This window comes from Lutzomyia longipalpis, chromosome 2 (genome assembly GCF_024334085.1).
Source record: "Lutzomyia longipalpis isolate SR_M1_2022 chromosome 2, ASM2433408v1".
Lineage (NCBI taxonomy): Eukaryota > Metazoa > Arthropoda > Insecta > Diptera > Psychodidae > Lutzomyia > Lutzomyia longipalpis.
Genome location: NC_074708.1, coordinates 33,221,917 through 33,249,049, shown reverse-complemented (window position 1 = coordinate 33,249,049; position 27,133 = coordinate 33,221,917). Strand labels below are relative to the sequence as shown.

The window sequence follows — 27,133 nt, the reverse complement described above, 5'->3', positions numbered from 1 at the left end:
ATTTCATCTCTCATTAATTTCTCTGTGTAATACTCTAAAACAATCCACGAAAGCAAAATTGAAATAAAAATTTAATATTCGATGCTATGCCAAAAATAATCCAATGAAAATCTCTCGCTGCACAGCTAACGCATAAAATCCATGGATAATTGATCTATGAGATAAAATGAGTTGTGACATATTTTTCGCAAACTCTTTTTGATTTTTTGTTTTGTTTTATTTTAGAAAAAATCGCATAAAACGTATTAAAAATATGTTGCAAAATTTTACAGAAGCATTTAGCATAATTTGGTTTTATTAGCCGATTAGATTAATTATTTATATTTAGTTTTTTCTTATGATTTTAACTTCGATTGACTTTTTAAGATGATTTTGAAATAAGAATTTGCAAGAAATTAAAAAAAAAATCTAATCATATCCCGAAAAATGAAAATTTAAATGGGTTAGATTTTTTTGATATCCTCTATAAACTATTTCTAAGTAAGTTTTCAAGTTCTGAAGCCCAACTTTAAGTAAAGATACATTCAATCCTAATTCCGCTTGATCTTATCTTTATCCTTAAAAGTCTGACCTTAAAGCCTTAAGTCCTTGAAGAACTAAAGCTTAATTAAAGAGAATATAAGACTAGTCTAGAATACTTAAGTCTAGTTGAAAAAAAATAGGTCAAGAACTTAAAAATTTTATGCTGACTTAAGAAACTTCACCCAGGCCTGACAAAACATTTGGTTAGCTTAACGAACTTAAGCCTAGTACAGATAACTAAGATCTGACTTAAGGAATCCGAAAATTTAATCCTAAATTTAATTTTTTTTTTTAATATTTCTTAAATATTTAGAAAAACAAATCTAACAATTTATTATTCTTTTATCAAATTAATTATTTCGCTTTGCTTTAATTTAGTTTTCACTTTAATCTTTCAAAAACTAATCTCCTAATTACATCTATCCGGCATTGCATCCAAATTAAGTCATTTCTTCCCATTTTTGGCTACAACAAATGAAAATGGAGAACTTTATGTTAGCACAGTGCATAATGATTTTCAAAATATTAAATTTAATTTTCACCTTGGGGGTGTCATTTCAGAAGGAAATTCATGGTGTTTTCGCAGTGAAAAGAACTCCCCCATTGTTCCAGCAAATGAAGCTCCATCCTCATTGTCAATCCTTTTGAAGTTGCTGTGAAAACGGAAAATTCCATCTACCCCCATTGTATGTCCCACTTTGGGGGTGCGCTTGCCGGGAAAATGAAAATCATTCTCACAGATGGAAATCTCTGAATGGATTTTGCGAAAAGGGAATGAATTAAGTATTGAGAAATTCCACGTGAGACAATGAGGATTAGAGACAATTTGAATTTCAACATGGGTACCGTGGGGAGGGGATGAGGAAAATGTATGAATTATAATGAAGTACATACATATATACATAGATTTTGTCTCTCCAACTTGAGACCATTTCTACACACAAACGGAGACATTTTCACTTTTGCCGTGCACGAGAAAGCCACAAAGGAGAAGTTTGTGAGCTTTTTTTTCTCATGAGAAAGCTCTCTCCACTTGTGAATGGTATAACGTATCTGGGAATGAATTTTCTGAGTAGAATTTTAAATATAATTTTCTTTGTCCTCCACTCCTTATGACATTCAAAGATAATGGTTGATGGCCGAAAGGAATAATATGTTGATAAAAAGAAAGAATAGCAATGGGAGATTAAAAAGAAAAAAGAAGTGAGTAATTAAGAATTTGAATTTCTTCATGAAAGTTATTACTTATGTAAGAGAGTCTGTTGAGAAAATTATGTAGAGCAAAGAAAAATTCTTCCTCAGTTTTCTTGAAGACGCAGATCCTTAGGTGTAGAGGGAATTTCTGTGAATGTAGATTTTGACACAATTTCTCTAGCAATTCCTTAAAGAATTGAGATACTTTTGCCGAAAGAATTCCTCCGTCTTCCTTCATTAATCTGAACTTAGGAAAATTGTCCCCAAAACCACCCCCAAAAGACAATCTCTAGGGGGAAACCCCTATATGTGAAGAATATAAACCCCATAGCGCAGTAATAACACTCCGAATGCGAATAATGTGAGATTTCTTGCGTGATACTTTTGTTACTGGACCAGACTATACGAGCTCTAATGGAGGTTTGTGGGGCCACACAACAACAGGTCAAATCGCTTGTACCAGTTGGCAATTTCCCCCATGGGAGTCAGGGGGTGTACCCACGGTGGCACCATAATATGAATATGGAAGGCACAGAATTTCCTCACTGTATATATCCCCAATATAAGCGGGTACAGCCCCATCCATAAGTTAGTGGTTTTGTTGCTCCCAGAAGATGGAATTTCTGAGAGGGGTAGAAAGAGAGGGAGAGAGTAAATCCTACGTGTGGCATGGGAATCCTTTTCCGTCGCAAATAAATCAACGAAGGGTGTTTCAGTTGCCACGGCAATGACCTCCATTGAAAATCTTGAGAGACTTTTACCATCATTTTCACCCCTCTTAGGTGCCTCGGGATCCTTGCAAATAATAATAAACAAAAGCCACACCACCTAATTGCTCATCCCTTATCGCATTTGTGCCACACACCACGACTTTGGGACTCCATTATCCCTCATACCACCACCACCACCCCCCCTAAATGCAACTTTCTCTCGCAAACCTCACGTGACACTTCCCACGGGGGGAAGAGACGATGCTATGTATATAATAGAGGAATCTTCTGGTGTGGAGAATGGTGGTTTTCTTGCAAGCAAATTTCTGGACAGATTACCATCCGAGAGTAATGTCTACCTTGCGGACTTTTATTAGTAATATTAATTAAAGCTTCCGCATATACTTTTGTTCCTAAGTAAGTATATACTGCTGCGACACTAAGAAAAGCTCCGAAGAGACTTTTGTTGAAAACAACGGGAAAACTTTAATGAGAGTACTGTGTGAGAAGAGATCAAGGAAGAGATCTCTTTGACGAAACTTACCCCATTTGAGTTGTTAAGATTTTAATGTTTTAAATCATTGTCTTTTGTTGAATGTAAAACACGAAATAAATCATTTAAAATTGTTTAAGTTACTCGAGAAGATTTATTGAATGTATTATAGTGGTTAAGATATTTGCCAATGCTCCATTGGCTCCATTCAACTGATTTAATAAATCACTACTTACTGAGTCTGGCCTAGTTTATTTCTTAAGTCAGATTTTTTTTTAAGAATTAGGTTTTTAATGTTTTAAAGTTTAAGATAGGCTCAATCTATTTTTGGATTCAATCCTAATCTGGCCACAAACTTAACCCCTAACTTTTAAAAAACCTAAATCCGATCTAAAAACTATAGTTTGGTTAAAAAATATAGACTTAAGTCTAATTAAAAAAAATAAAAGCTGTCTTAAGAAAACTAAGGTCTAGCCTAAAAAATTAGGCATGCTTGAAAACTTAAGGCTAACTTAAAAAATTAAAGTCTGGTTTAAAAAAATAGGTTTAGCCTAAAAAACTAGGTATAGCTTACAAAAAATCTAAGCCTAACATGAAAACGTAAAAAAAACTAAAGACTTACAAAAGAAACTTAGGCTAGACTTTTAGTAGTGAATTTCACCCACCACTTCCTTAAAATACAATAACGCTTTTCCTTCTTAGAATATAATTTAACTTCTAGCTGGAATGTATGTAGGTACATTCTGAAGGTTTCCTCCTAAATAAGCGGAGTAACATACATATTTCTCCTGTAAGGAAAACTCTAATTGCGTTTGCAACTCTTGAGGATTATTCATGTTCCATTTGCAGCATTCGCACACAAAACACGTAAAACCCCCAATGGAAACAAGCAACTATAAAAGGCTGTGCGTTACATGACTTTTGCATTCACTCCCCGATGGGCGATGAATTTTCCGGGCACAATGGGGTGGTGGCTAAAGTGGAAAATGATGTGCTAAAGACATTCATCACAATGCTGGAAAATTTCTCCCCTTTCGGCGAGCGGGTATTTAGCTACGTTTTGGCCCCTCTCCCGTCTGCCGTGTGCAGAAGCTCTTCAGTCATAAATGGCAAAAAACCCTAACCATATAGCTGGGAAGCCCTGATAAATTAGGGGTTTGGGATCAGCGGAGTTGTGAACTCGCTCCGGGGTTGCGAATCGCAAATGCGTACAAATAGTATGTGACCGCCGCGGGGGTGGATGGTATAAGTGGCGGAAGTAATTTCCATTGAGTTGTGAATCACCGGGAAAATAGGGGAGCGCCCAAGGGTTGATACAGTATTGTTATCATAGTACTGCTATGTGGGTTGCGTATTTTGCAGTGAAATAATTTAAATTTTCAACCATCTTGTGTCCCAAAATGTTTGTCTTCCTGTACATTGGACTCTCGGCTAAATTTATAGCAGCTACTACATAAGTAAATTATGAATTATGGCTATGCATGGAAATAGAGACTAACGGCAAAGAAAGAAAAGAATTCAATTTTAAATTTCAAACCATTTTTTTTTGTTCCTTTTTCAGAATCGAATGCGCTCCCTCGTGATTCTGAGCGTCGTGCTAGCCAGTATTGTTCACCTAAGACTTCGGCTTCCAACACCAATGACTCAATTCTCCGCAGCGGACAATCCAACGGCAAAAGTTAATTCAATATGGACGCGCTTCCTAACTTTTAGCTACTTGCCCTTCTTCAATTTTCGTCTTCTACTGCTGCCTACAACCCTCAGCTTTGACTGGGGCATGGAAGCCATTCCACGGATCACGAATTTCCTAGATCCACGTGCAATCCTTGCCTGTGGCTTCTACACAACACTCTGCCACACATTATGGCGTTGCACGAAAACCGTCGCGTGTGCTGCATCAACACCAACGGCTGCAGCCACGCATCGTCGCAAAGCCCGTACGCCGCGCAAGAAGCCCGCAGCTGCTGCTGGCACACCCAAGACTGACTGTTTGTGTGTCGTCTGCAAACAGACGCTAACTGTACGACATTCAAGTTCGTGTCGTGCAATTAACAACAACAACATCCCCGTGGTGCCATGTGCCTGTGAACCTAGCAGCCCAGCGGCACCTTTTGCTCCGCCACGACCTAGCTTTGCAATCCTAATGGCTATTGCCCTGCTAGTGCTACCCTTCCTGCCTGCGACCAATCTTTTCTTCTACGTGGGCTTCGTCGTGGCTGAGCGAATTCTCTACCTACCCAGTGTGGGTGCCTGCCTGTTAGCCGGCTTGGCAGCTGGGCATGTGCTAGATGCACCAGTGCATGCTGCTGTGGCAACAACAGTGCCACGGAAAAGGAGTGCTGCCTCGAGGCTACGTGGGCAGCAGAGACAACGAATGACAGTGACTGTGTTTTTGTGTGTGGTGCTCAGTGTCTTTTGCTTTAGGACAGTAATCAGAAATAAGGACTGGCACGACGAAGAGAGCCTCTACCGCAGTGCAATTGATGTGATTCCGCCAAAAGGTAAAAGCTTTTGAAATTCTACCTGTATTAGTTACAATTTTGAAAAGCAACCTACAAGTCTCGTGTGCGAAATTAATGACTTTGTGGAGACTTTGCCTTCTCTCTATTGATGTTCTAGCGCAGAAGGGACGAAAGGGGACATGTTGCTCCTTTTTCCTCCCTCTCCCCCTTCCCTTATTTCATCACCAATTTTCCTGTATAAGCCAAACCAAAGCAATCGCATTGATTACAAAATGGTTATCGGAAAACCTAGTCGAAAATCCTCCCATACCCAACATTTGAGAAGACTTTGCATGCAAATTCCATGGCTGGGAATTGAGTTTCATGGGGAATGGAACTTTCGAAATAGCATTTCAATTAACTGAAACACTATTTATTTCATCCGGATTGCCAGGGTATTAATTGACCCACATTTGTAGCCACGGCGGGTGTATTAGGGTCACCTCCTCTGCTTGAGTCATAGTAGAGTGGGTGTTGAGCTGACTTGGAAGACCGTGAGACGACCTTAATTGTATTTAATAGGGAAATTAGTGCTACCAGGGAACTCTGTGTAAGATGCACGCGATAGAAAGGAAATCTTCCACTAATGACTTTTACCATTTTTTTTCTGCTTGCCTTCCACAATAGAATTTACCCCGTACTGTGCACAGAAAGCATCTCAATAAGCTTTTATTGCACACCACTATTTGAGCTCCCCAGATGGAACTAACCCCTCATAGGGAATTTAATCTTCACACAAGGGCTAATCAAGATGAGGGGTGGAAATAGAAAAATAATTATGTTTTCCCTAATATTTTTACTATGGGTCATGAATACACTAATATCGCCCTCACACTGCTGGCATTATGCTAAAGCTTAACATGAGCCATTGCTTTAGATTTTGGTAGGTAAAGAAGAAAGTTTCAAGCCTGTGCCAAATGAATTTTCCGAATTTTCCCGCCAAATAAATTGGTGAAAGGTTTGAGTTTACTTAATAGATTTTAATGAATTTCTTTTAAAAAAAATTAATAAATAAAAACTTTGGCTTGGTTTAAAGTTAGGTCTGTTAAGGTAAATGTGTAATATACACTCACCTGTAATGAGTGTGTGGAATGGAGTTTGAATCTATGTTGTGTGACTGTTGTGTGACTGTTGTGTGCGCTGTGTGTCACCTGTAATGATTGTGTGGATGTTGATTCTATGTTGTGTGAATGGTGTGTGAGCTGTGCTGTCTCGTCACCTGTAATGATTGTGTGGATGTTGATTCTATGTTGTGTGAATGGTGTGTGAGCTGTGTTGTCTCGTCACCTGTAATGATTGTGTGGATGTTGATTCTATGTTGTGTGAATGGTGTGTGAGCTGTGTTGTCTCGTCACCTGTAATGATTGTGTGGATGTTGATTCTATGTTGTGTGAATGGTGTGTGAGCTGTGCTGTCTCGTCACCTGTAATGATTGTGTGGATGTTGATTCTATGTTGTGTGAATGGTGTGTGAGCTGTGTTGTCTCGTCACCTGTAATGATTGTGTGGATGGATGTATGTGTCCGGGTTGAAGGACAATAAAATTTTTGACTTCTTCGTCCTTCTGAATTAATTGGATTTGGAGGAAAATTTGGGTTTTTTCGCTCCTCTTTGTGTTGGCACGTTAGTCTCTTTGTGATTTTTTCCGGAAGTGACTCTGACAGTTTTGGCATGTTTTTGTTTTTGTTTCGTCTTCTTCTTCTTCTTTTAATTGCTGTGTGGAATTTATTTTGTGACGCATGTTTGTCAAATTTTGTGTGCAAAGTGCGTTAACATGCTGGGGGGGGGCCTATGCTGAGGGCGATAGTCCCTCAACCATCATGACTGATGATGGGGAGTTATCTTCCTGCCAACGAGCTCCCAGAGATTGTGCATCTTTCTGGTTCCATCTTGCGCTGCTGATTGCTTGATAGTTTGCGTCACCACGCACAATGCTGATGTCTCCAAATGCTAACAATCTGTGCCTTGCGCTTCTCAGCTTGAACGAGAGAGCGCCATGTGACTTCCAGTTGGTGTTGACTATCGTCCTTGTCTTGTATTCTGCAGGTGGGTTCCTAATAACTTGGTGATGTGAAATGTTTAGATTGGATCTGACCCTTGGGGTCACTTTCCCGTGGAGACGTGGAGAAATCTCATCTTTCAGGTCTTGTGATTGACGTCTGGGGTTTACTGGATGACGCTGGTTTTGACTGGGAGACTGACGAGGTACCGTTGGAGAACCTGCATATAGAACCTCCCTTGGTGTTGAAACAGTGGCAGCCATGCATACAGTTTGTTGAGCTGGCATTTGATTCCGATGGGCTCCTGAAATTACCCATCCAAATTGGGTTTCCTTCATGATCGGAAGTCCGGTGCCCAAACGGATTATATTGTGGGTTAATATATCATTGTAGAATTCATTTCCTATTAGTAAGTCAATCCCCTGTGGCACATGCCATGCGGGATCGGCCAGGATCAGTTCGTCTGGGATTGGAATGTCTTGGGTGTTAACCTCCCAATTAGGAAGCTTCTGTTGTAGGATGGATGGGACAATCTGACACATCAGTGTGAAGCTAACTTCCTGATTGGTTCGCGGCTTCACCACACATTTCATTTCATATTTTGATTGGGTTGTTCCTGCGCCTGCACTACCGATCACCGTGTCTGAGCCTGAGAAGGGCAGCTTCAGTCTTTGTGCAAAGGATTGCGACAAAAGGTTTGCCTGTGCACCCGAGTCCAGTAATGCTCTACACTGAACCAGGTTCCCATGTTTATCGAGGATTCTGACTACAGCCGTCTCCAGGAAGACTCTTCTGGCCGACTTAGAGGAGGTGGACGAACCAACGAGCACTGCTGATTGCTCCACATTCTCATGCGTTTGAGATCCCTGGGATTGTGTGTCGTCATCTTCGGCGACTTGATCAACTGTGGCTACGGCTGCGGTGTTCAATGTTGGTTGAGGAGTAGCGAGCGCAAATGCGTCATGAAGAAGCGTACTATGAGGTCCTGCACACTTCCTGCATGCGAAAAATGTACATTCCTTGATCTGATGAGTATCTGTGAGACATTTGCGGCAGAGTTTATTGCTGCGAATCAATTCTAGGCGGTCGTTGGGAGCCATTGTTGTAAATATGGGACATCTAAAAATCTTGTGGTCTGTTTGGTTGCATGCATGACATCGAGCGGTGGAATTGGCGGATGTGGATGCCATGACTGTGCTGTTGGACCCCCTGGTGCCAAATGGTACTGTTGAACTCGGTCTAGTTGGAGCTGAGGTTCCCTTGGACACTATTGGGTGACATCGTTCAATGGATTTCATGCGGTTTTTTAAGAATTGCATGAATTCTGGAATGGTAGGAGAGTTGCTGGTTATCTCGCGAGACCATAAGACTTTCGTCTCCTGATCAAGTTTGTTAAGCAACAAATAGATGACCCATGGATCTCTGCTAGACACGCTCATGGCATCCAGTGAGTTCAGCACTGAATTTGCTGTGGTATAAAGTTCCATGAAGCTTGCCGGGGTTGGATTGGTAACCGTTGCCATCTTGCAGAACTTCTGGACATGGTGGTGAACAACGGCAGCCTGGTCTTCATAGTGTGACAAAAGCACGTTCCAAGCAACGGCATAATTGTCTGCTGACACCGCCAAATCCTCAATCAGTCGCTTGGCAGTTCCCTTCACCGACATCATAAGGTATTGCATTTTTTGGACGTGACTTAGTCTACTGTCTCTGTCTACCATGGTGGTGAACATGTCCTTGAAATGCTGCCATGCAGTATATTCACCAGAAAACTCAGGAAGGGAAAGGGTTGGTAGTCTTGGGAGTGCGTGGTTATGATTTTGAGTTCCACTAAGAAGTGCCTCTCCAATTTTGTCCAGGAGTCTTGTGTTCCTCATTTCCGCTCCCGCTTGAAACTCAACGAGACGATTGAGCACTTCTCCCAGCGAAATAAGGTTCGGTTGCATGGTTTGAGGTATTGGGGTATGTAGTCGGGAGGGTCCCGCATGGGGCTCCCAAGGAACATTGTCCGAAGTGGAAAAGAGGGGTTTATTCGTAAGGGATTCAGGAATAGAATGAAATGCTGAGGGCCCTTGTTGTGGTTCATGGATAGTCACCGGTGGACCCTCCTGTTTAGCTTCATCTTCCTCCGGGTCTTCGCATTGACTCAATAATTGCAACAGCTGAGATGTAAGTCGCTCTATTCTTGCCTGCAAAAGAGCGTGCTCTTCTGCTTCATTTTCCTTAGCTGTCTTGCTTGCAACTAACGACTCATGCACCACCTGCAACTGTACTTCAATGTCTTTAAGCTTGGTAAGATTCCCCTGTACATCCACCTCTGTGACCACCTGTTGCTCAGTAGTGACCCTTTCCACATATGCTTCGATTCTTGTGAGGTGCCCTTTAAGGGTGATTCTCTTCTCCGCTAAAGGCATGTCGAATGAATTATGCCCTTACTTTGCAAAAAACTAGGAACTCGGGGGATATTAAATATTTGGCAGAGCAATTTCTAAACGAGGACTGTAATCATTTAGCGCTGCTTCCGAGTCAACTCAAATTGGTTGACCAAGGTCTCGGAGGACCATAAAATGTTAAGGTAAATGTGTAATATACACTCACCTGTAATGAGTGTGTGGAATGGAGTTTGAATCTATGTTGTGTGACTGTTGTGTGACTGTTGTGTGCGCTGTGTGTCACCTGTAATGATTGTGTGGATGTTGATTCTATGTTGTGTGAATGGTGTGTGAGCTGTGCTGTCTCGTCACCTGTAATGATTGTGTGGATGTTGATTCTATGTTGTGTGAATGGTGTGTGAGCTGTGTTGTCTCGTCACCTGTAATGATTGTGTGGATGTTGATTCTATGTTGTGTGAATGGTGTGTGATCTGTGTTGTCTCGTCACCTGTAATGATTGTGTGGATGTTGATTCTATGTTGTGTGAATGGTGTGTGAGCTGTGCTGTCTCGTCACCTGTAATGATTGTGTGGATGTTGATTCTATGTTGTGTGAATGGTGTGTGAGCTGTGTTGTCTCGTCACCTGTAATGATTGTGTGGATGGATGTATGTATCCGGCTCGAAGGACCATAAAATGTTAAGGTAAATGTGTAATATACACTCACCTGTAATGAGTGTGTGGAATGGAGTTTGAATCTATGTTGTGTGACTGTTGTGTGACTGTTGTGTGCGCTGTGTGTCACCTGTAATGATTGTGTGGATGTTGATTCTATGTTGTGTGAATGGTGTGTGAGCTGTGCTGTCTCGTCACCTGTAATGATTGTGTGGATGTTGATTCTATGTTGTGTGAATGGTGTGTGAGCTGTGTTGTCTCGTCACCTGTAATGATTGTGTGGATGTTGATTCTATGTTGTGTGAATGGTGTGTGAGCTGTGTTGTCTCGTCACCTGTAATGATTGTGTGGATGTTGATTCTATGTTGTGTGAATGGTGTGTGAGCTGTGCTGTCTCGTCACCTGTAATGATTGTGTGGATGTTGATTCTATGTTGTGTGAATGGTGTGTGAGCTGTGTTGTCTCGTCACCTGTAATGATTGTGTGGATGGATGTATGTGTCCGGGTTGAAGGACAATAAAATTTTTGACTTCTTCGTCCTTCTGAATTAATTGGATTTGGAGGAAAATTTGGGTTTTTTCGCTCCTCTTTGTGTTGGCACGTTAGTCTCTTTGTGATTTTTTCCGGAAGTGACTCTGACAGTTTTGGCATGTTTTTGTTTTTGTTTCGTCTTCTTCTTCTTCTTTTAATTGCTGTGTGGAATTTATTTTGTGACGCATGTTTGTCAAATTTTGTGTGCAAAGTGCGTTAACAAGGTCCTTTTCGGCTCCCATATTTTTCCTTACAACTTTAAATCAAACGAGTTAAACCTAAAAAAAGGAAAAGTTGCAAAAGATTTTCTTTATGAACCTTCTGTCGATTTCTAAAATTCTGATCACACACAGCGCACAGAGACAGTTACTTAAATATTAAAGCCACAGAGCTATGTGAAATTTTCAGCGCAGGCGACGCGGTGGTAGCATATGTAAAACCGCCATATGTCGCTGAAAGTGTACAAAACATACAAAACTGAGAGAAGGGCCATTAAGTTTATGTAATAATGGTGCAAAAGGATAAACACAAAACACATTTTATTCACCATCAAAAGCTTTTTATATCCCACCTCGACAAAATAACCCAACTGATTTGAACCCCAGAAAGGAACCACCCCATATGTTCTTTCTGGGGGAGGTGGGGGAGAGAAAAAGACACCATTCGTGATCCAAAAACACCCCAAATAGCATTACAATGTTCTGTGGCCACAATATATGATATTCACGTGCACCAACCCCTTCGGAACGCCATTAACTATGTACATTTATGCGCTACTTTTGATGCACAATGGATTGTGGCGGTGCTTGAATAAGTAAATGAATACATTCTCTTGGCAAATGCTCTAGCACCACAGTCGTAATTTCGTGTGCTTTATTGCACCCCCCGATACAATATTTATAACACTTCACGACCCTCCCAACGCTTTAGAAAATGTTCTTTTGCTTCAAATTCAAAACTTCTTGCCACACAAAGTGACCTTTGTTACGAGCGGGGGCATACGATTCTCCCGTCCATTGAGGATGTTTTTTTTTGTATTTTGGAACATAGAAAAAGTGAGTTGGAATAGGAAAATTTTATATTATAGATTTTGAAAAGGTGATAATTTTTCATTTTTAATAATACAAAGGAGTTTACTCGTTTCTGTATTGGAAAGCTTTTCGTTTATAGACAGAAAGGCAAAAAATCTATTCAAAAAAGTATTTTTAGATTTTTTTTAAATTTAAAAAAAAATGACAATTGATTAAATTACGATTTGACATTTCTTTAGTTCAACGTTTGACATTTCTCATCTAACGTTTGATGTAAATTTTCTGACATTCCATTAGAAATGGGGTATTCCATAAAACCCAGTTAGCCTAATCTAATTTTGAAAAAAAAATGAAAAATGTTTCCAAAACAAATTAAAAGTTATCATCCTCACATTTCATGGTATATAAAACTCAATGTTTATTTAAAAATTTACGTTTTAGTTCAAATACTGGGCATGCTGTTGCCTAAAAAGTTCCTTAATTGAAGCACTGAGTGAAGGCGAATGCTCGTATATAACTTTGGCATGTAGGTATGTACTTACATACTTCTGCATTCACCGCGATGGTGCCTTCCAATAAATTCCCATCTGGCGTCGATGTTACGTGCAAAAAAAAGCTCCTAATTGGATTTTCCTCAGCGGCATACAGAAGGTCATGAGGTGTAGAGGGTGTGTGTGTTGGTACCTATCCATTCCTGAAAGTTTTGTTGACGCAACAGAGGGGGACGCGCGCGGGGAGTGCGCACAATGTGTATATGTGTGAACTGTAAATATCAAATGTTTATGCAAATTAAGTGGTATATTAAATTTTGCCCACCCCAACACAGAGATGCATTACTATTAAATTAATATAAATTGCTCGTTGGTATTTTGTGCTTTTGCACATAAAGCCCCCACAGCAGTATATGTGTTATTTATGTGTGGTGCTTACGGAGCTCCGCATTACGTACCAACCCCATAATGCTTTATAGTTCGATAGATGGTCATACGGGGGTAATTTGTGAGTGATAAACAGATTGTGATTACACACAGGTGGAAGTTTCCTCGTGGAAGCTCTATTGTGCTGAAACTTTTTTTTTATTTTATTTTATTTTGTTTCATTCGGTTTTTCGCGTGTGCCACCTGCTCACGTGCTATGGGGAGGTGAAAGGTCACCTGTCACGGTGGGGAATTTTATGCTTCGTCACAATTAGACATTTTTTGCACTTGACGCTTTATTAAGCAATTAAGTACATTTTTATGTTAATTCCTAATAGTTCAACAACTCCATTTGTGAGACAAGAGGCCCCCTGAGGGGGCTTTTATGTTGATAATTCCATACAACGAGGCTTTTGGCATTCAAGGTGAATTTCAGGGGGCTCTTTTCACGATTTGTTTCTTTTTGTGTTGTTTTCTTGAATAAAATCATGTGCAATTCGCAGCACGACTATCCCCGGCTAATGTGAAGGGGTTGAAGCATTGACTACTTAACTTTTAAAGACGTGCTTTTTTACTCAAATGTAGTAAATAAAATGAAAATAAAAATGAGTTTAAAAATTTTATTTATAAATAAATTAAATTAAATTTGAAATAATTGTCTTTCCTGTTGTCATAAAATAACATATTTATTGGAACAGTCAAAATTGCATAAAAACGGATTTTTAATCAACAATAATAAATTTTCCATCAACTCCCCTCTGTTATGATGAAAATTCAATTTACGTTGGTATAATTATTGACAATAAAATGAATTAATTAAAAAAATCAATGTCCAAGTTAAATTTAAATTCTGTTTGCCATTTTGTGAATTTGAATTATAATTTTATTAAAAAACTAACGTTCTTGTCTTGGAAAGTTGAAGAAGTCAGTGCTGTGGGGTTGGAAGTCGCAAAAAAGGGTAAAGTCGATGGGAATCGCGTGATAATTCCCCACAAACTACTCTTTTTTCTCAAGTTTCTCGCCTCACCCCTAACTAATTATTGTGACGTGTCTGAATTTATTATTTTTCATTTGTAATCCTCATATCTGATTAGCAATGTTCCCATTTTGTCCTTCGTGTCTAGACTCTCGGGGCGGCTATCATCACTCCACGGAGAGTCTGTTGACACTCTGTGACGAAATAATAGAACAAAACTGTGTGGAATGCTTATAGAGGGATGGTCCCCGTACAGCAAATACGTGAAACGCAAAGTAAATTTGGTTGTTGGGTAGTTTTTTTTCCCGCCATTCAGTTCCTTTTTCTCTGCGGTGCGCGCATATATACACACACAAAAAGCCCCACGAATAATTGATGAATTTTCCACTCTATAAATTCCTCGATGGAGGAAAATTTGTATTAAATCAACAGATATCTTGCCAACAATTTTTTTTTCGTTTCGACATCTCACCCCCTATTAATAAGCATATCCATTCTTCGATTGTGCTCCATCGGCGTTTTTTTTTGCGCGCGCGCTCCCACGAACCCATGTTCCGATCATCCCCATGCCACGCGATAAAACCTCCGTGTCGGTGAAAAAATGATAAGGATATTCCATGAGGGGGTGGATGGGTGGGAGAAAAAACTTTTCGTTGCTTCTCCATACAATATTTTCGAGAGGGCATGATGGCTCCGGGTCGGAGGAGTGACGATGGCAATAAGATATTCACCACATACTCGAAAATCGAGTTATTCAAATACAATTATATCTTCGTCATTTTGAATTCTACACTCTCTATTATGTGGCGGTGGATTCGAGGAAAAAGGCATCCCCTCGAGAAAGCTTCCTTCAAGACTAGCGCGCATCCCATTCAAGACAGCAGCAAATTCTTAGAATTTATAAATTATTTTGTTATTGAAAGAAAAGTTAAGATTCTTAAAAATTTCTTTGTGGTTTTTGTGTTTCTTACATTTTATTTTATATATTTTTTTTGTACAATTTAGACTTTTATTCGAATTTTATTTTCATGTTTATGAGGTTGATTCTGTTTAAAATACTTTAAAAAATTTCCAGAAATCTTTTTTTTAAATACCTTACGTTGCTCGTTATCGTAAATTTTTTTCGTCATTTGAGCCAGAGCTTTCGACCCCACAGTGGGTCTTATATTTAGTGGTACAACGATCCTAAAACAATCACCTGTCAGAATCTTAAATCAAAATTATTAAGTTGTAAGAAAATATTTTTGAAGGAAACATGCTGAACAATAATTTCAAGAAAAAAAAAACATTAAAGAAAGAAAATCAACCACAAAAGCTCATTTTTTTTCTTAAATAAAAACTACATATAATTTAAATTCAACACTCTTGAACACGTTGTGCGTTACAAAAGGCAAAGGAAGAGGCAATAGGGTGTGTATGTGTGCGAGAAAGTTGGGCATGGTTTGGGAGGAAGGATATGGGTCTGGGGCGAACGTGTCTGCGGTGGTTTCCGGGGGGAGAGGAGATTGGGAGCATCTCTGCCCGGCATCCGAATCCCTTTCGACTTGGATGGGTGAATTATTGAAAACGGTGTTGGTACCCTCCCCTATATTTCCATCTGCTAGGCTATATATAGTGAAAATCCTAAGGGTTTGATGCTTCCACCTCGAGCAAAAAAAAAAAGAGAGTGGTCCATAAGACCAACCAAAATGGGTGCTGTGTATGTAAAATCCATCGAAGCTTTTCACGGGAGCTTTTTTTTTTGAGTACAAACAGCCATGGGAAAGACAACTGAATCGCTCAGCAATACATCATTTGGCTATTGGGGCCAGGCCCTGTCTCGGGGATCCACTTCAGGTGTCGATGGGAAAAATATTGAGAGCCCTTGAGCGGTGTGCAAATTGATTGAAAGCACAAACTTTCGTTCGACCTTTCACCTTATACCATGGCATTCTTCTGCGTCGGAAGCTTTTCTCGCATATATAGGGCGAACAATAGAGCAATGTTGTTTCCCAGGGTTTCTGTGTTAATTGAAATGTCGCCACCATATATGAAGAGATTGCGAAATGCAATTTGCATTTAAATGGTGTAATTTTGCACGCGTCTATTGCAATTTAATTTCAATTGATACACACCACAGGTTGTCTCTATCATTTGCATTTTCGACATCATCAGGCGCTCATCGAAATGTTATTATAATGTTGCAACCTGCCCTCCCCTCGCCCCTCATGAAAAACAACTCGTGAATCATTACCATAAATTTTGTCTGGAAAATTTCACAACATGACATCTTTTCCTGGCTGTATATATGAAAATATTATTGGGATAATATTTATAAAATTTATGCATCGTTTAACTTATTGTACAAAATAATAAACGAGGTGTGAGCTTTTGTTGAAATTATGTGACACATACTTGTTTTATAAAGTTTGACCTATTTCACCATCAAACATAATATTAATGTTGCACATTATGCGAAATAATGTTTCATTTCAACGTACAAGATCAATATATATTTTTTAAAATTATATACATACATATATAGCAACAATATAGGTAGGTAGATATGTATAGTAAACAAGGCGACTTTAATTAATCAAAAATAAATTTTATGTAGTACATCGCGTTTTGCACCGAAAATTCTGATTTCGGTGTGGTTCTCAATTTATTTGAGGTTCTAGTCTAGCTGGGGCAAAACACTCTATCATTTATTAAGCCAAAAAGCTCCACTGCAGATGATTTTGCCTTTTCCCCCGATAGTGGCATAGAGAAATTCTGCGGGAAAATTTTCTGCCCAGAAAATTTCAACTTCATTTATCAGCTGGGGGAGGATAAAATTTATTGTACTATCTTTTTGGCCAGTTGGTATGTATTGTTCGTTAGAAATGCGAAACTCCAGTTTCTCTTCTATATGAATATTTCCAATGGGAAGTGCATTGTTTCGCGTAAAATTTATAATGCCAAAGAAGGTCCTGAAGTGAGCAAGTCCAGCAATTGTGTTAACTTTCCCAGGATGCACAATTGGTATGTGCAATCTTTCACAAATTCCCACACTCCTCACCACCCCCTCCCAAGCCTTTCATACAATGCAACATTCAGACTATTGCCAGATGGAGAGTATAGTAATACGAATAAAATTCCATTTGAAAGTTTATGACGCTAAATTCTTTATAAGTTCTCATGAAATGAATTATTTCGCATTTGGAGTTGAAAGTGGATTTCCACATTCACAGGGTTTATAATGGTTAGAATTTTGTCAAAGAACTTTAATATTTCATTTTGATTCCATTGTTTTTAATTTCAATACTACAATCCCACCGCTGACACCACGTTGAAACCGAAACACAAAAATGCAATTGAGTGTCAAATTAAATATTTTGGTTTTTGTATTATTTAAACCACTTAAATGGTAAATTTTTAAATCTCATTAAAAATTTTTTTCTGCTGCATAAGGATTATGAAGCATAAGTCCGATGAATTTTGTTTTTATGATCTTCCTCATTTTCTGCAAAATTGTCAAAAAATTGAATATTTATGATGGAGAGAGAGAGAGAGAGGGGGTACTTTGCAGTAGTCTGCAGGTGACAATTTTATGATTTCTGATGAACCAATGAACCCTAAACAGCCGGACGAAAGGGAAAAAAAACTTGAAAAAGTGCTTAAATTCCAGACAAAATCTTCTTATAAATTCTTCCAATTTGAGGGTGTATAGCATAGATGGGAAAAGCTGACTGGTCATCGTGTCATTTGCAGAATTACCTTCCCTCTATGCCCTTTAAATAAATGATGGTGAACCATTTTGAGGTGAAATTTTCTGGTGAATGTATTCGTACATCCACCTTCTACATTGCCGCAAACAACTCGCCTCCACATCAGCCACCCACACCCACCCCTTGGTGCTCTCATATCAAATGAATTTAGCGATAAATTGCTGCAAATAAGCAGCTCATTTCAAGTTCTTATCTTGCTTCTCCTAATCCCATACACATTAAACTCTTCGTCTCTTCCATGAGCCATCCCCTGGATTCCGCGCTTATGACCACACACAGGCAAAACCACCCCCACAGTGCGATAAACAACTCCACAACCAAACCACCCCTGGATTCATTTCAACACCCGCTGAGGGGTTGTGCAAAAGACGGGGGCTGGCCTTCCTATGTCTCTGTTTGTTTTGGTCACACATTTATGCTCCGGGACTTATCACGCCGTCATCTTTTGCACATTTTCCATCCCCCTCTCCCACCTCGCACACACACATACGAAGGGTGGAAATCATGAGAGTCCGAGAGCTTTCAAAAGCTTACAACTCGGTGCAGATCAAACCCACTAAGCGCATGAAAGCCCTAAATGGTGAACAAATACGGTAATTCCAAGTTAGTTTTTAGTTTGGAGATTAAATGGATTTTATGTAATTATTCTTTTTGTTCATTTTTTTTGCACTTTTTGTGATATAATTCATCGAGCTAATCGATATGTAATTCCAAAAGAATAATAATTAATCAAATTAATTTGGACACAAAAATTGTCTTATTTGCACGTTAAAAATGGCTAATTCGGACTCGACTGTCTTATTGAGAGTATAATTTTTGACAAATTTTTGCCTAATTTAGACGCAATTTTTACCTAATCTAGACAACAGATTCGGTAAAACGAAAAGCAGCCGTAAAGGGGATGTAAAAATATTTTTAAAAACCCGGAAATCTTTGAATAAAGGTAAAACTCACGGCTTTTTTACGTGTATTGTAGTCTAGATCAGATGTAAAATGTTCCACATTAGGTTAAAAAAAAACCTGAGTGCACATTAGGCAAAAGTTTTGTTCTAATAAGGTATTTTTGAGTCCCAGTAAGACAGTTGAATCCAAATTAGTTATCACTTGAGTCTCAATTCGACAGAGCGATCAAAGATTCTTGTGCTATTCTTCTTAATTAAAAACGAATTAAAATTTACGTTTGAAACTTTTCAATCTTTTTTTTATTCAAAGAAACTTTCCCATCTAATTCATTATTTTCCTTTCCAAATGTCAATTTAAGGGACTTAAGTCATAAACCATTTTTTCTCGGGGGTAAACATACAATGGTGTTCCAATTGGGCTGAAATTTGGCGGAAGAAAGCTTTGGGGAGGGGAGTGTATTCTTTTTTTTTTGGATAATTCATGAGCCCATTGTGAAAAGCGACTTCACCAAAAAGGCATTTTCACAATGAAAATTTAGGTGACTGTCGTACACATTTTCCGTAAAGATATTTCTTCACTTTTTATCACACTTTCCACCTCAGGTATACACCCTCCAGCTCCTTCAAAATACCTTGGTGTGTTCCTCTTTTTCTGTCATCCCATACACTCTTCCATGTTATTTGTTCGTATTCTGTTGAATATTTATGTGGAAAGTACGAATACAAATTGATTTAATAAAAATTCCTTAAACGTATTCAGCGTCATGGGGAGATGCCAGTACAGGGTTTGTGTGGGGGTGAGGGGTAGTACTACGGGACAGGAAATGGGAATAAAAACAAGAAAATATAGGCGAGAAAGACAATTTCATGGGTGCGGGGGAAGATGCTGAATATAGGCCTCTCTCTGAGCCCTTAAGGAGCAAATTCTCACTGAAAATTTATTATTTTTTCACCATCTTTTCCATTTAGGCACGTGACACGCGAAGTTCTCTATATAATCCATGTTATACGATATTTTGAATTGACAGCTGATAAATTTTGTGCAATCCCTCGTCTCATTGTTATCCCGATGCCTCCTATAGGGGCTATAAATTCCTTATATAAGATACCTTCCTTACTTTATTAAGAATGATTAATCAATTATTCACAAGAACCATACTGTGGATGTGCTTCCGCAGTGACAAATTATCACAAATTCTTCTCTTTTTTCAATATCTCAGAAAAATTCAGGGAAGACGGGATAAAAGTTTGTCTCACACACTCAGATAATCATTTTATTCACCTGCGCGAAGAAGCGTGAAGGTGAATTCATTTTAAATTGATATAAAGCGCTCTTTTGGATTGCACCTCACGTTTCATCCCTCTACCAATGATGATGATGGTAGAAATTCATCATTGGTGAATAATACCCAGGAAATTATTCCATTAAGGGATATATTTTGCTCAAAATTAAGCATTTCTCTTCGTCAACCATCACGAAACGGGAATTTAATTTTTTTTTATTTATTTATTTTTATTGAGGACACAGAAAATTTTATCAATGATTTTTTTATAGGTGTTGTAGATATATTTATTCATGGTTCGTGGATTGAAAAAAGTCCATTTTCAGCTATTTTTGCACGTTTTTTACACAAAAATTGAATTAGTTACTTTCAATTAAACAAATTGATTCGGAGAAAAGTTGGAGTTTGTAAAAATAGAAGCTGTGCTCTCAGCTAAAATCAATATTTTGTCCAATTTCACGTGTCGCCAGGGGTGTTCCCATTATAGTGCTGGAAAAATATAGATTGTTTCCCTCGTGGAATTTTCATTTAATTGAAAGGGAAAAAATCTGCAGAATAAAAATATTTGCAGAGGAAAATACTTTTGCTTGTCTTTTAGCCGCATTTAACCCTGTCATGGCATGGAAAATTCATTCAACGCGGAGATTTTTTTCTCGCCACCCTTTAGATGGGGAAACGATGGGGTCGAGGGGAAAGTAATTAATCCTATGTTAAAATACTTTTAACATTTTTTTATCCCTCCATCCTGCGGAGAGCTTTTTCCGAGGCAACTTTTCGCGCGCGGGATTTTCAAGGGAACTCAGAAGAGACGAAGCATGGTGGGAGAGAAAATTGAGTACGATCTATAAAGTAAACAAAATCCCTTACCTTCACTGCCTGCTAATTAATAACCATGTCATGGCTATGGTGGAAAATGATACCATCCGCGCGGGAGGTGGTTTGCTAATGAGAAATTTGAATTTTTTTTTCTGCGCCCACATCTTTTGGGAACCATCATTCGTCGTACGATGGGAAAAAAAGAGCACAACTCTTCACCATGAAGAGCTTAATGAGAGAAGGGAGATGTACGGTGAAAGTGAAGTAATTAAAAGTCATTAAACATCATCAAGAATTTTTATGCCATCTCCATATTTCCTCATTGAGATTCTTCCATTTTTTTTGCCTTGCCTGATTTTTCAGTTCTGCACTTCTGTGGTTTTTTTTCTTCTTCGCAGAGTATTTCTTGAGAAATTTATTGAGTTTTAAAAGCTCTCCCTCACACCATTTATGGAAATGAAGTAAACTTGCGCCTATGATGGTTCTGGGAATTAAAGAAAAATTGAAATTGATCGTCCTACAATATCAAATTCTCTGGAATTCAAATCCCAAGTCCCAACAAAGAATTTTTTTTAAGATAAAATTGCAGCAAAAAAAAACGGACAAAGAGCTTTCTCGAGAATTCTAAGAAATTCATGAACAAAGTAAAGATTTTTTTGTATGAATGCCTCAATTTTAATTAGAAGATTTTGGCTTTAATTGCCATCATTACAAATCCCTCTTAAAGATTTTCATGCCTTTTGGCATATGTTTCTATTGCTGCTAATTTGAGAAGACGATGACTTTCATTTTCCGAGATTAAACTGCAAAGTGTTAAGAAGGGTTCGTCTATAGTGGTGGTACTCGTGTGTAAGATGAGAAAATCCCTTCGAGTCAAAGTAAATGTAAAAGGGATATATTTCTGTATATATAACGAGGGAGAAGAGAGGAGAGTCGTGTGAGGAAATGGAGTGGAAAAATAATACAAGATCAACAGTGAAGATGTTGAATTAATTGGCCTTCCTTCACATCCTTTTTGGCCTCTTGGCCCAACAAATTTTCTTGGACGGGGGGAGTGTATGCCAACATATGTAAGTCATTATCATTTATTCTTTTCTACCATCCTCCTCAAATACATACGCTCATGGATGGTGAGTCTGCATGGGTACTGATATGAGCGGGAGTTGTGTCGATTTTTACATGCTTTGTTTTATTTATGGCGAATGCATAATGAATGCGAGATGCTGGGAAATGATACACCCTACGTCATAACTTCCTCGTCTCATCAATATTCAGTTTCGACAGTTCCCGATAATGATGATAATTTATATGGCATTAATTTCGCACGAGACTGGTAGCGGTGCTATCGCAATTGCAACTTTGGGGTACTGGGAAAATGGGGTGAGATGGGGTGGAAGAAGGGAATGGAGGACGATACTCTTGGGCGCAATTTTCGCACACAATTCACATTTTCTTGTCTTCCATTGCAGCTCTCGGCAATTTGGGAAGTGTCCTTAGTGCACAGGGAAGGTATGCGGAGGCGAAAGCTGCTCTACAGGAAGCGCTCAAACATCGACCCAACATGGCTGATGTTCATTATAATTTGTAAGTACCTACCTCGTAGAAATTGACTTTGCATTCCCTTGAACCTTTCCCTTATAATAATAATAATTTTTCCTTCATCTGCTTCCCATCCAACATCTTTCCTCCACACGAAGCTTTTCCAACATCATTTCCTGTTTGTGAGACAAAAAACATCTTCGACTGATATTCACGTTTGGTAGTATTCGAAATTAAGAGTAGAAAATAAGGGTTTGTTCTCTTGTAAATTCCATTTTCAATTCACATGGAATTTATCTGATTTCCTCAAAAAATATACAAGGAAAACTTATGGTTACCAGATGAAAAATTCCCACGCAATTAATGATTACAAATTTTATAAAATCAAGCTCTCTAGAAGCTCCCAAGGATTCTCTCTCTCTATTTTAGATACCTATTTTATTCATTATAAAAGCTCCACACTCTGGGTATAACTAATTTGGCGAAAAAACACGATTGGTATAGAATGGAGAAAAGTTGCTTTTTCAGGAAGATTTCCCATGGAGATTTGTACAAGTTTATGGGAAAAGTTGGTGTAGAGAAATTAAGGGATTAAATTCGTTGTTGAAAAGTTTTTAAAACAGGATGAAAATTTTAGTTGTTTAACCTGTTTATTATTTTTTTCTCTAATTTCATTATCCGTGTACATAGAGGTGGAAAATATGTTGTGTGCATTATTTTGTATAAAGTTGAAAATAAGGGTTGTAAAACCTTGTTTATTTACGCAAAATCCTTTTTCATTAGTTTTTTGAGTTTATTTTAAAAAGATATGTAGTACCAATAAATATTTTGAAGGTTTGATTATTTTATTAATAACAATCTACAATTAAATTATTTTTATTTCAAAAAACTTTAATGTTTTCCTAAGAAACCTCTTTGATTGTCTAAGAAAAATTCCACTCTCTGGGACGCAAAAGATGGAATTCGTGAGAAAAAAATGCTGAACAATTATTAGAGGAAGTTATGCTCAATCCCCCAACCCAAATGCCATAACGCCAATCCTACCTCGTAGGAGCCAACAATGGTAGTGAAGCTCCTAACTCCATCGGGATTAATTTCACGAAACACAGTCACAACCTCACCGGTGTGGGGAATGTGATAATTTTAGCGGAGAGAGAAATGATGGATGCACAGCATGAGAATGAGGAACGTGAGGTGATTTTTAATAATAGAGCGCACCCTCTTTTGCAATTAGCTAAGGCACGAAAATATATAGAAAGGAAAGGTAGCAATCACAGAAATGATTCTTCCTTTTGCAAAGAAAACTTGCAATACTGCATGGAAAGTTGATACCTCTGTGTTAATTATGATTATTTTAGAACACTCAATCGTGTTCACTGTCTATACTACTGAATGTCTTAATTGAGATGAGTATGTGTTTAATTGGTTTTAATTGGTTATCTCTCGGAGTATGGAGAACGGGTAAAAAGTTGCGATTCGCATGGAAAAGTCATTTTCCCATGCTTCTAACCCTTCATTAGCAACCTTTTCACATACATACATACTTACCCCAAGTATAGTTGGAAAAAGCTCCACTAAAATCTACGTATAGTTTTATCGTAAATGCAGGGTGTTGGTGCAGCTTAATGAGAATTTCAACCCTGCCATTTTCAGCCACAATTCAAACATCTCTGCGGTGTGGTAGAAATGTCAAATAAATATAATTAATTGCAATAACACAAAGTATAGTACATACATATATGGGGAAGGGTGGCTTTTGAAATGTAAACCACAAACTCTCTACATATACTGGAACTACCCCTTTGACGGTAATCAACTTTTATTTCTGAGTATTTAAAACATTTTTTTTATACACATATGATTTTTATTTATTACCTCAAAAAAAATCTCCGGTACTACACAACAACAAAAAATATAGCACCAACATCTCTGTCAGAGTGAAGGAGATAATTAAAAAAATTTCTGTAGTCAGAAAATAAAGGAAACAATTGCAGGAAAAATTTCGTGTACAGCAAAAATTGAGAATTTTAAATTAATAATGTTCATTTTGAAATTAATTTCGTTGAAATTTGCAACTCGGCATTCATTTTGCAATGTACCAAAAGGGGAGAAAAAAAATGCTCGCTTTCCATTCTCGCGAATCCTCCAACAAAATCGATCACACAGAGAAGAAATCAATGAGAATTTATGGCCACAAAATGGTACGAAATTCTCCGGGCAAGTTGATTTGGATTGTGCTCTGCTCCTCCCTGGGGGTTTGTCCCTGGTGAGAGGATGCACTATAGATAAAAAAAAAAAGTACATTTCGCGGAATTTTCGGTTGAATACCACGGGTGAAGGGATTAAAATGCACTATCGATAGTTTTTTTTTTGCCCAAGCGTATGGACTATTTTCGTACACTGTTAAATAAAAAAAATTATATCAAGAGGCTCTGTGAGGTTTGATAACTTCATGGGAAATATTTTGCCAGGCATAGCAGAGCTTTTTTACTGATGTAATGTACTACATGTAAAACTTTCAGAACTTGAACAATGTTTTCATGGTGTTACCTATGTGAATAATAGGCATAACGTGCTATCACTGTTTTTATTGGAAAGTAGAAGTCAGGTAGAGCAGGAGGGATAATCTAAAATCAAACTTCCCTCCGTGGAATATTCTTTTTTTCCTAAACCTTTGTTATGTACAATAGGGATTTATCTTTTATGAAATGGAGTTTATGATATTTCCAAGAAAAGAATTAAAAATTGAGAATAACAGTCAAAGGAAAATCTATCAAAAATAGACAAGGATTTTCCTTTTAATGCTAAATGTTCATTTTTTGATAAGGATTCCTTTCTTCAATGTCAAAAAGTCTGATGAACAGTATGAATTGCTCTAAAGCTTTGACTGTGGCTTTGACTCTCTACTCTCCCCCTAACTACACCACTGCTTTTGGTTTAATCTTTGTAATTTTCTCTGGCATTTTCCCCAAAATTTAAGAACCGCAGGGGATCAACTTGCTGACTGGGAAACACAGAGAGCGGATGTGAAATATTATATACCATACATGGGACTTGGTCAAGGGAGGTTATTTTGCTTAGCCCAATGGGGGAGCGGGGGGTGGTTTCTGCATGAATGTTGCAACATGACGCTTCAACAGGTGGGATCAGCCATTTGCATTCCCATCAGGTAGCGAGAAATTCTGAAATGCCTTCACTCTCTTCTCCCTTTCATACAGCAATATTTTCTGCCCTTATAGGAACTTCTTCCCCTTGAGCAAAAAGTTTATTTTGTAGGTTATTTCACCACCCCCGCATTTGGCTTGAGGAGTTTTCGAAGGCAACAAAAAAAAGTTTACAGCAGTTGAAACCAATTAGCATAACAGCAAAATTACATACAAGACGGTATGGTTGTCAATGCGTTTGGGGGATGAAATTAAAAGGTGTATATGCGGGGGAACAGTGAAGATGCCATTTTGGGCCCCTTCTCTCTCTGAAAAGTTATTTTTTTTTGTTGCCTTCGGGGTATTCTTCAAAGGGGGAGCTTTCAATTGGTGTTGGTACCATGCAAAAGTGGAGGTTTGCGAAAGACATCCTGGTGAATGACAAAGCGCTAAATATAAGGAGGGTACTACTCTCTCTCTGTGGGGGTGAACTGAAAAAAAAGGCGTCTATACCGAAGGAATGAGTTGGACTTGAATGGAAAAGTTGATGCAAATTGGAAAAGTTACAATTCAACACGGTTCATCGTCGTTTTTTCGCGCTATTTTTCACTGTCTCTCTTCTCTTTTGTTGCCATCGTACCCTCACAGTTCCACCTTTGTCCTGTGAGAAGTTCAATAGATGTGAGAAGCAATAATTCAATTGTGAATTTTATTTATTTTTTAACGAGACTTTTTTTCTTCTTCTTCTCCCAAGGAATACAAACCAATTTGACCCTCATTTCATCCCTCCACCTCTAAACTTTTGAGGTGTTTTTTTTCCACAGTTTCCTTCGTTTATTTTTTTTTTGGTTCGTAAGGATACCTACCCCATGCCTTGTTAATGGAAATCGACAAATATGACAGCGTTTACGAAAGCTTTCTCTGTGTGAGCTTTCACCCTCAATTTCTCCGTGGAATTCCGTGTTCTCTCTATTTTCACATATACACCGCACAAGAAAGTGCGTGCGGGTAAACGAACTTGATATTTGACTGTGTCTCCCCATTTATTTTTCACGCTATTTTCGCAATAAAATTTACGATACACATATATTACGTGGGAAACACTGAAAAAGTGGGAGACAATGTGCGTCACATAGTTGTGTGTCTCCCAAACATAGGGGAGAGATCCCACCCCCCACCCCCACACACACGATATATCTCTTATTATCATCTGGCACCCCCGTGGAAATTGCAGGGGTGGCTTCCCAAATGGAAAACACATGATAAAAGCACCATTTTCCAAATAAACTCCTCCAACTTTCACGGTGAATGTGTGTTAACTTTTCTTGAGTGGAAAATAGTCTATGGGTTTTTCTTGCCTTTTTCTCTGTGTGCTCTTTTTTTTCAAGAGAATTCTGGGAGGGGTGAAAGTTTGAAAATTCACTGAGAAGGTACGGGTGAGATGGGTGAATGTGTGTGTGGTGTTTCAGAGATGAGTTTCCTTCAACACAGAAAGCAATCAATTGCTTGGAAAAATACATTGTCAGTGGTGACGAAGGGAAATTGCAGAGACGTACTACAATCTATCGTTTTACATTTAGATGGTTGGGCTCTGTGACTACACTGATATACGTAGGAGCTTTCAATACCAGACAAGGAGAGCTGTTAAATTAAATATCACGATTTACAGGGACGTTTTGCTTTACAATTTTTTTTTTTTTTGTAAATTACCTCTTATTTTCCTAGAATGGTGAACCAATCAACCCTTGATTTATTTAAAAGAAAAATTCTTACAAATTAAA

General features: G+C 38.4%; 3 protein-coding genes across 9 annotated transcripts in view; 2 read left to right on the top strand and 1 right to left on the bottom strand.

Moving 5' to 3' along the window:
• Nucleotides 1-27,133, top strand: part of LOC129790123 (WD repeat-containing protein 19) — an 829,031-nt gene that overhangs the window by 217,275 nt on the left and 584,623 nt on the right. The gene's annotated exons all lie outside the window — the stretch shown is intronic.
• LOC129790155 (protein O-mannosyl-transferase TMTC2-like) overlaps nt 1-27,133 on the top strand; it is a 433,518-nt gene that overhangs the window by 349,847 nt on the left and 56,538 nt on the right. For both annotated transcript variants that reach the window (XM_055827506.1, XM_055827505.1), the window contains 2 exons: nt 4,481-5,420; nt 22,140-22,254. In XM_055827506.1, coding sequence (XP_055683481.1) covers nt 4,481-5,420; nt 22,140-22,254 — 1,055 coding nt within the window. The remainder of the gene's footprint in view (nt 1-4,480; nt 5,421-22,139; nt 22,255-27,133) is intronic.
• LOC129790152 (uncharacterized) lies at nt 6,640-11,212 on the bottom strand. 6 transcript variants are annotated; one of them, XR_008750536.1, is made up of 3 exons: nt 10,518-11,212; nt 10,018-10,435; nt 6,640-6,911 (listed from the first exon to the last, which is right to left on the bottom strand). XR_008750536.1 is itself a non-coding variant. In XM_055827502.1 (3 exons), the coding sequence occupies exon 3, from the start codon at nt 9,831-9,833 to the stop codon at nt 7,209-7,211; it is 2,625 nt and encodes an 874-aa protein (XP_055683477.1). In that variant the 5' UTR covers nt 9,834-10,435; nt 10,518-10,595; nt 10,936-11,212; the 3' UTR covers nt 6,640-7,208. The 6 variants fall into 6 exon arrangements, 5 of the variants coding, with proteins under 5 accessions (XP_055683477.1, XP_055683473.1, XP_055683474.1 ...); XM_055827502.1 differs by having other exon boundaries at nt 6,640-10,435; nt 10,518-10,595; nt 10,936-11,212; XM_055827498.1 differs by having other exon boundaries at nt 6,640-10,435.

What these genes read in the sequence shown, in the direction of transcription:
- LOC129790152 (XM_055827498.1), bottom strand. Translation starts at nt 9,833, where the DNA reads ATGCCTTTAGCGGAGAAGAGAATCACCCTTAAAGGGCACCTCACAAGA.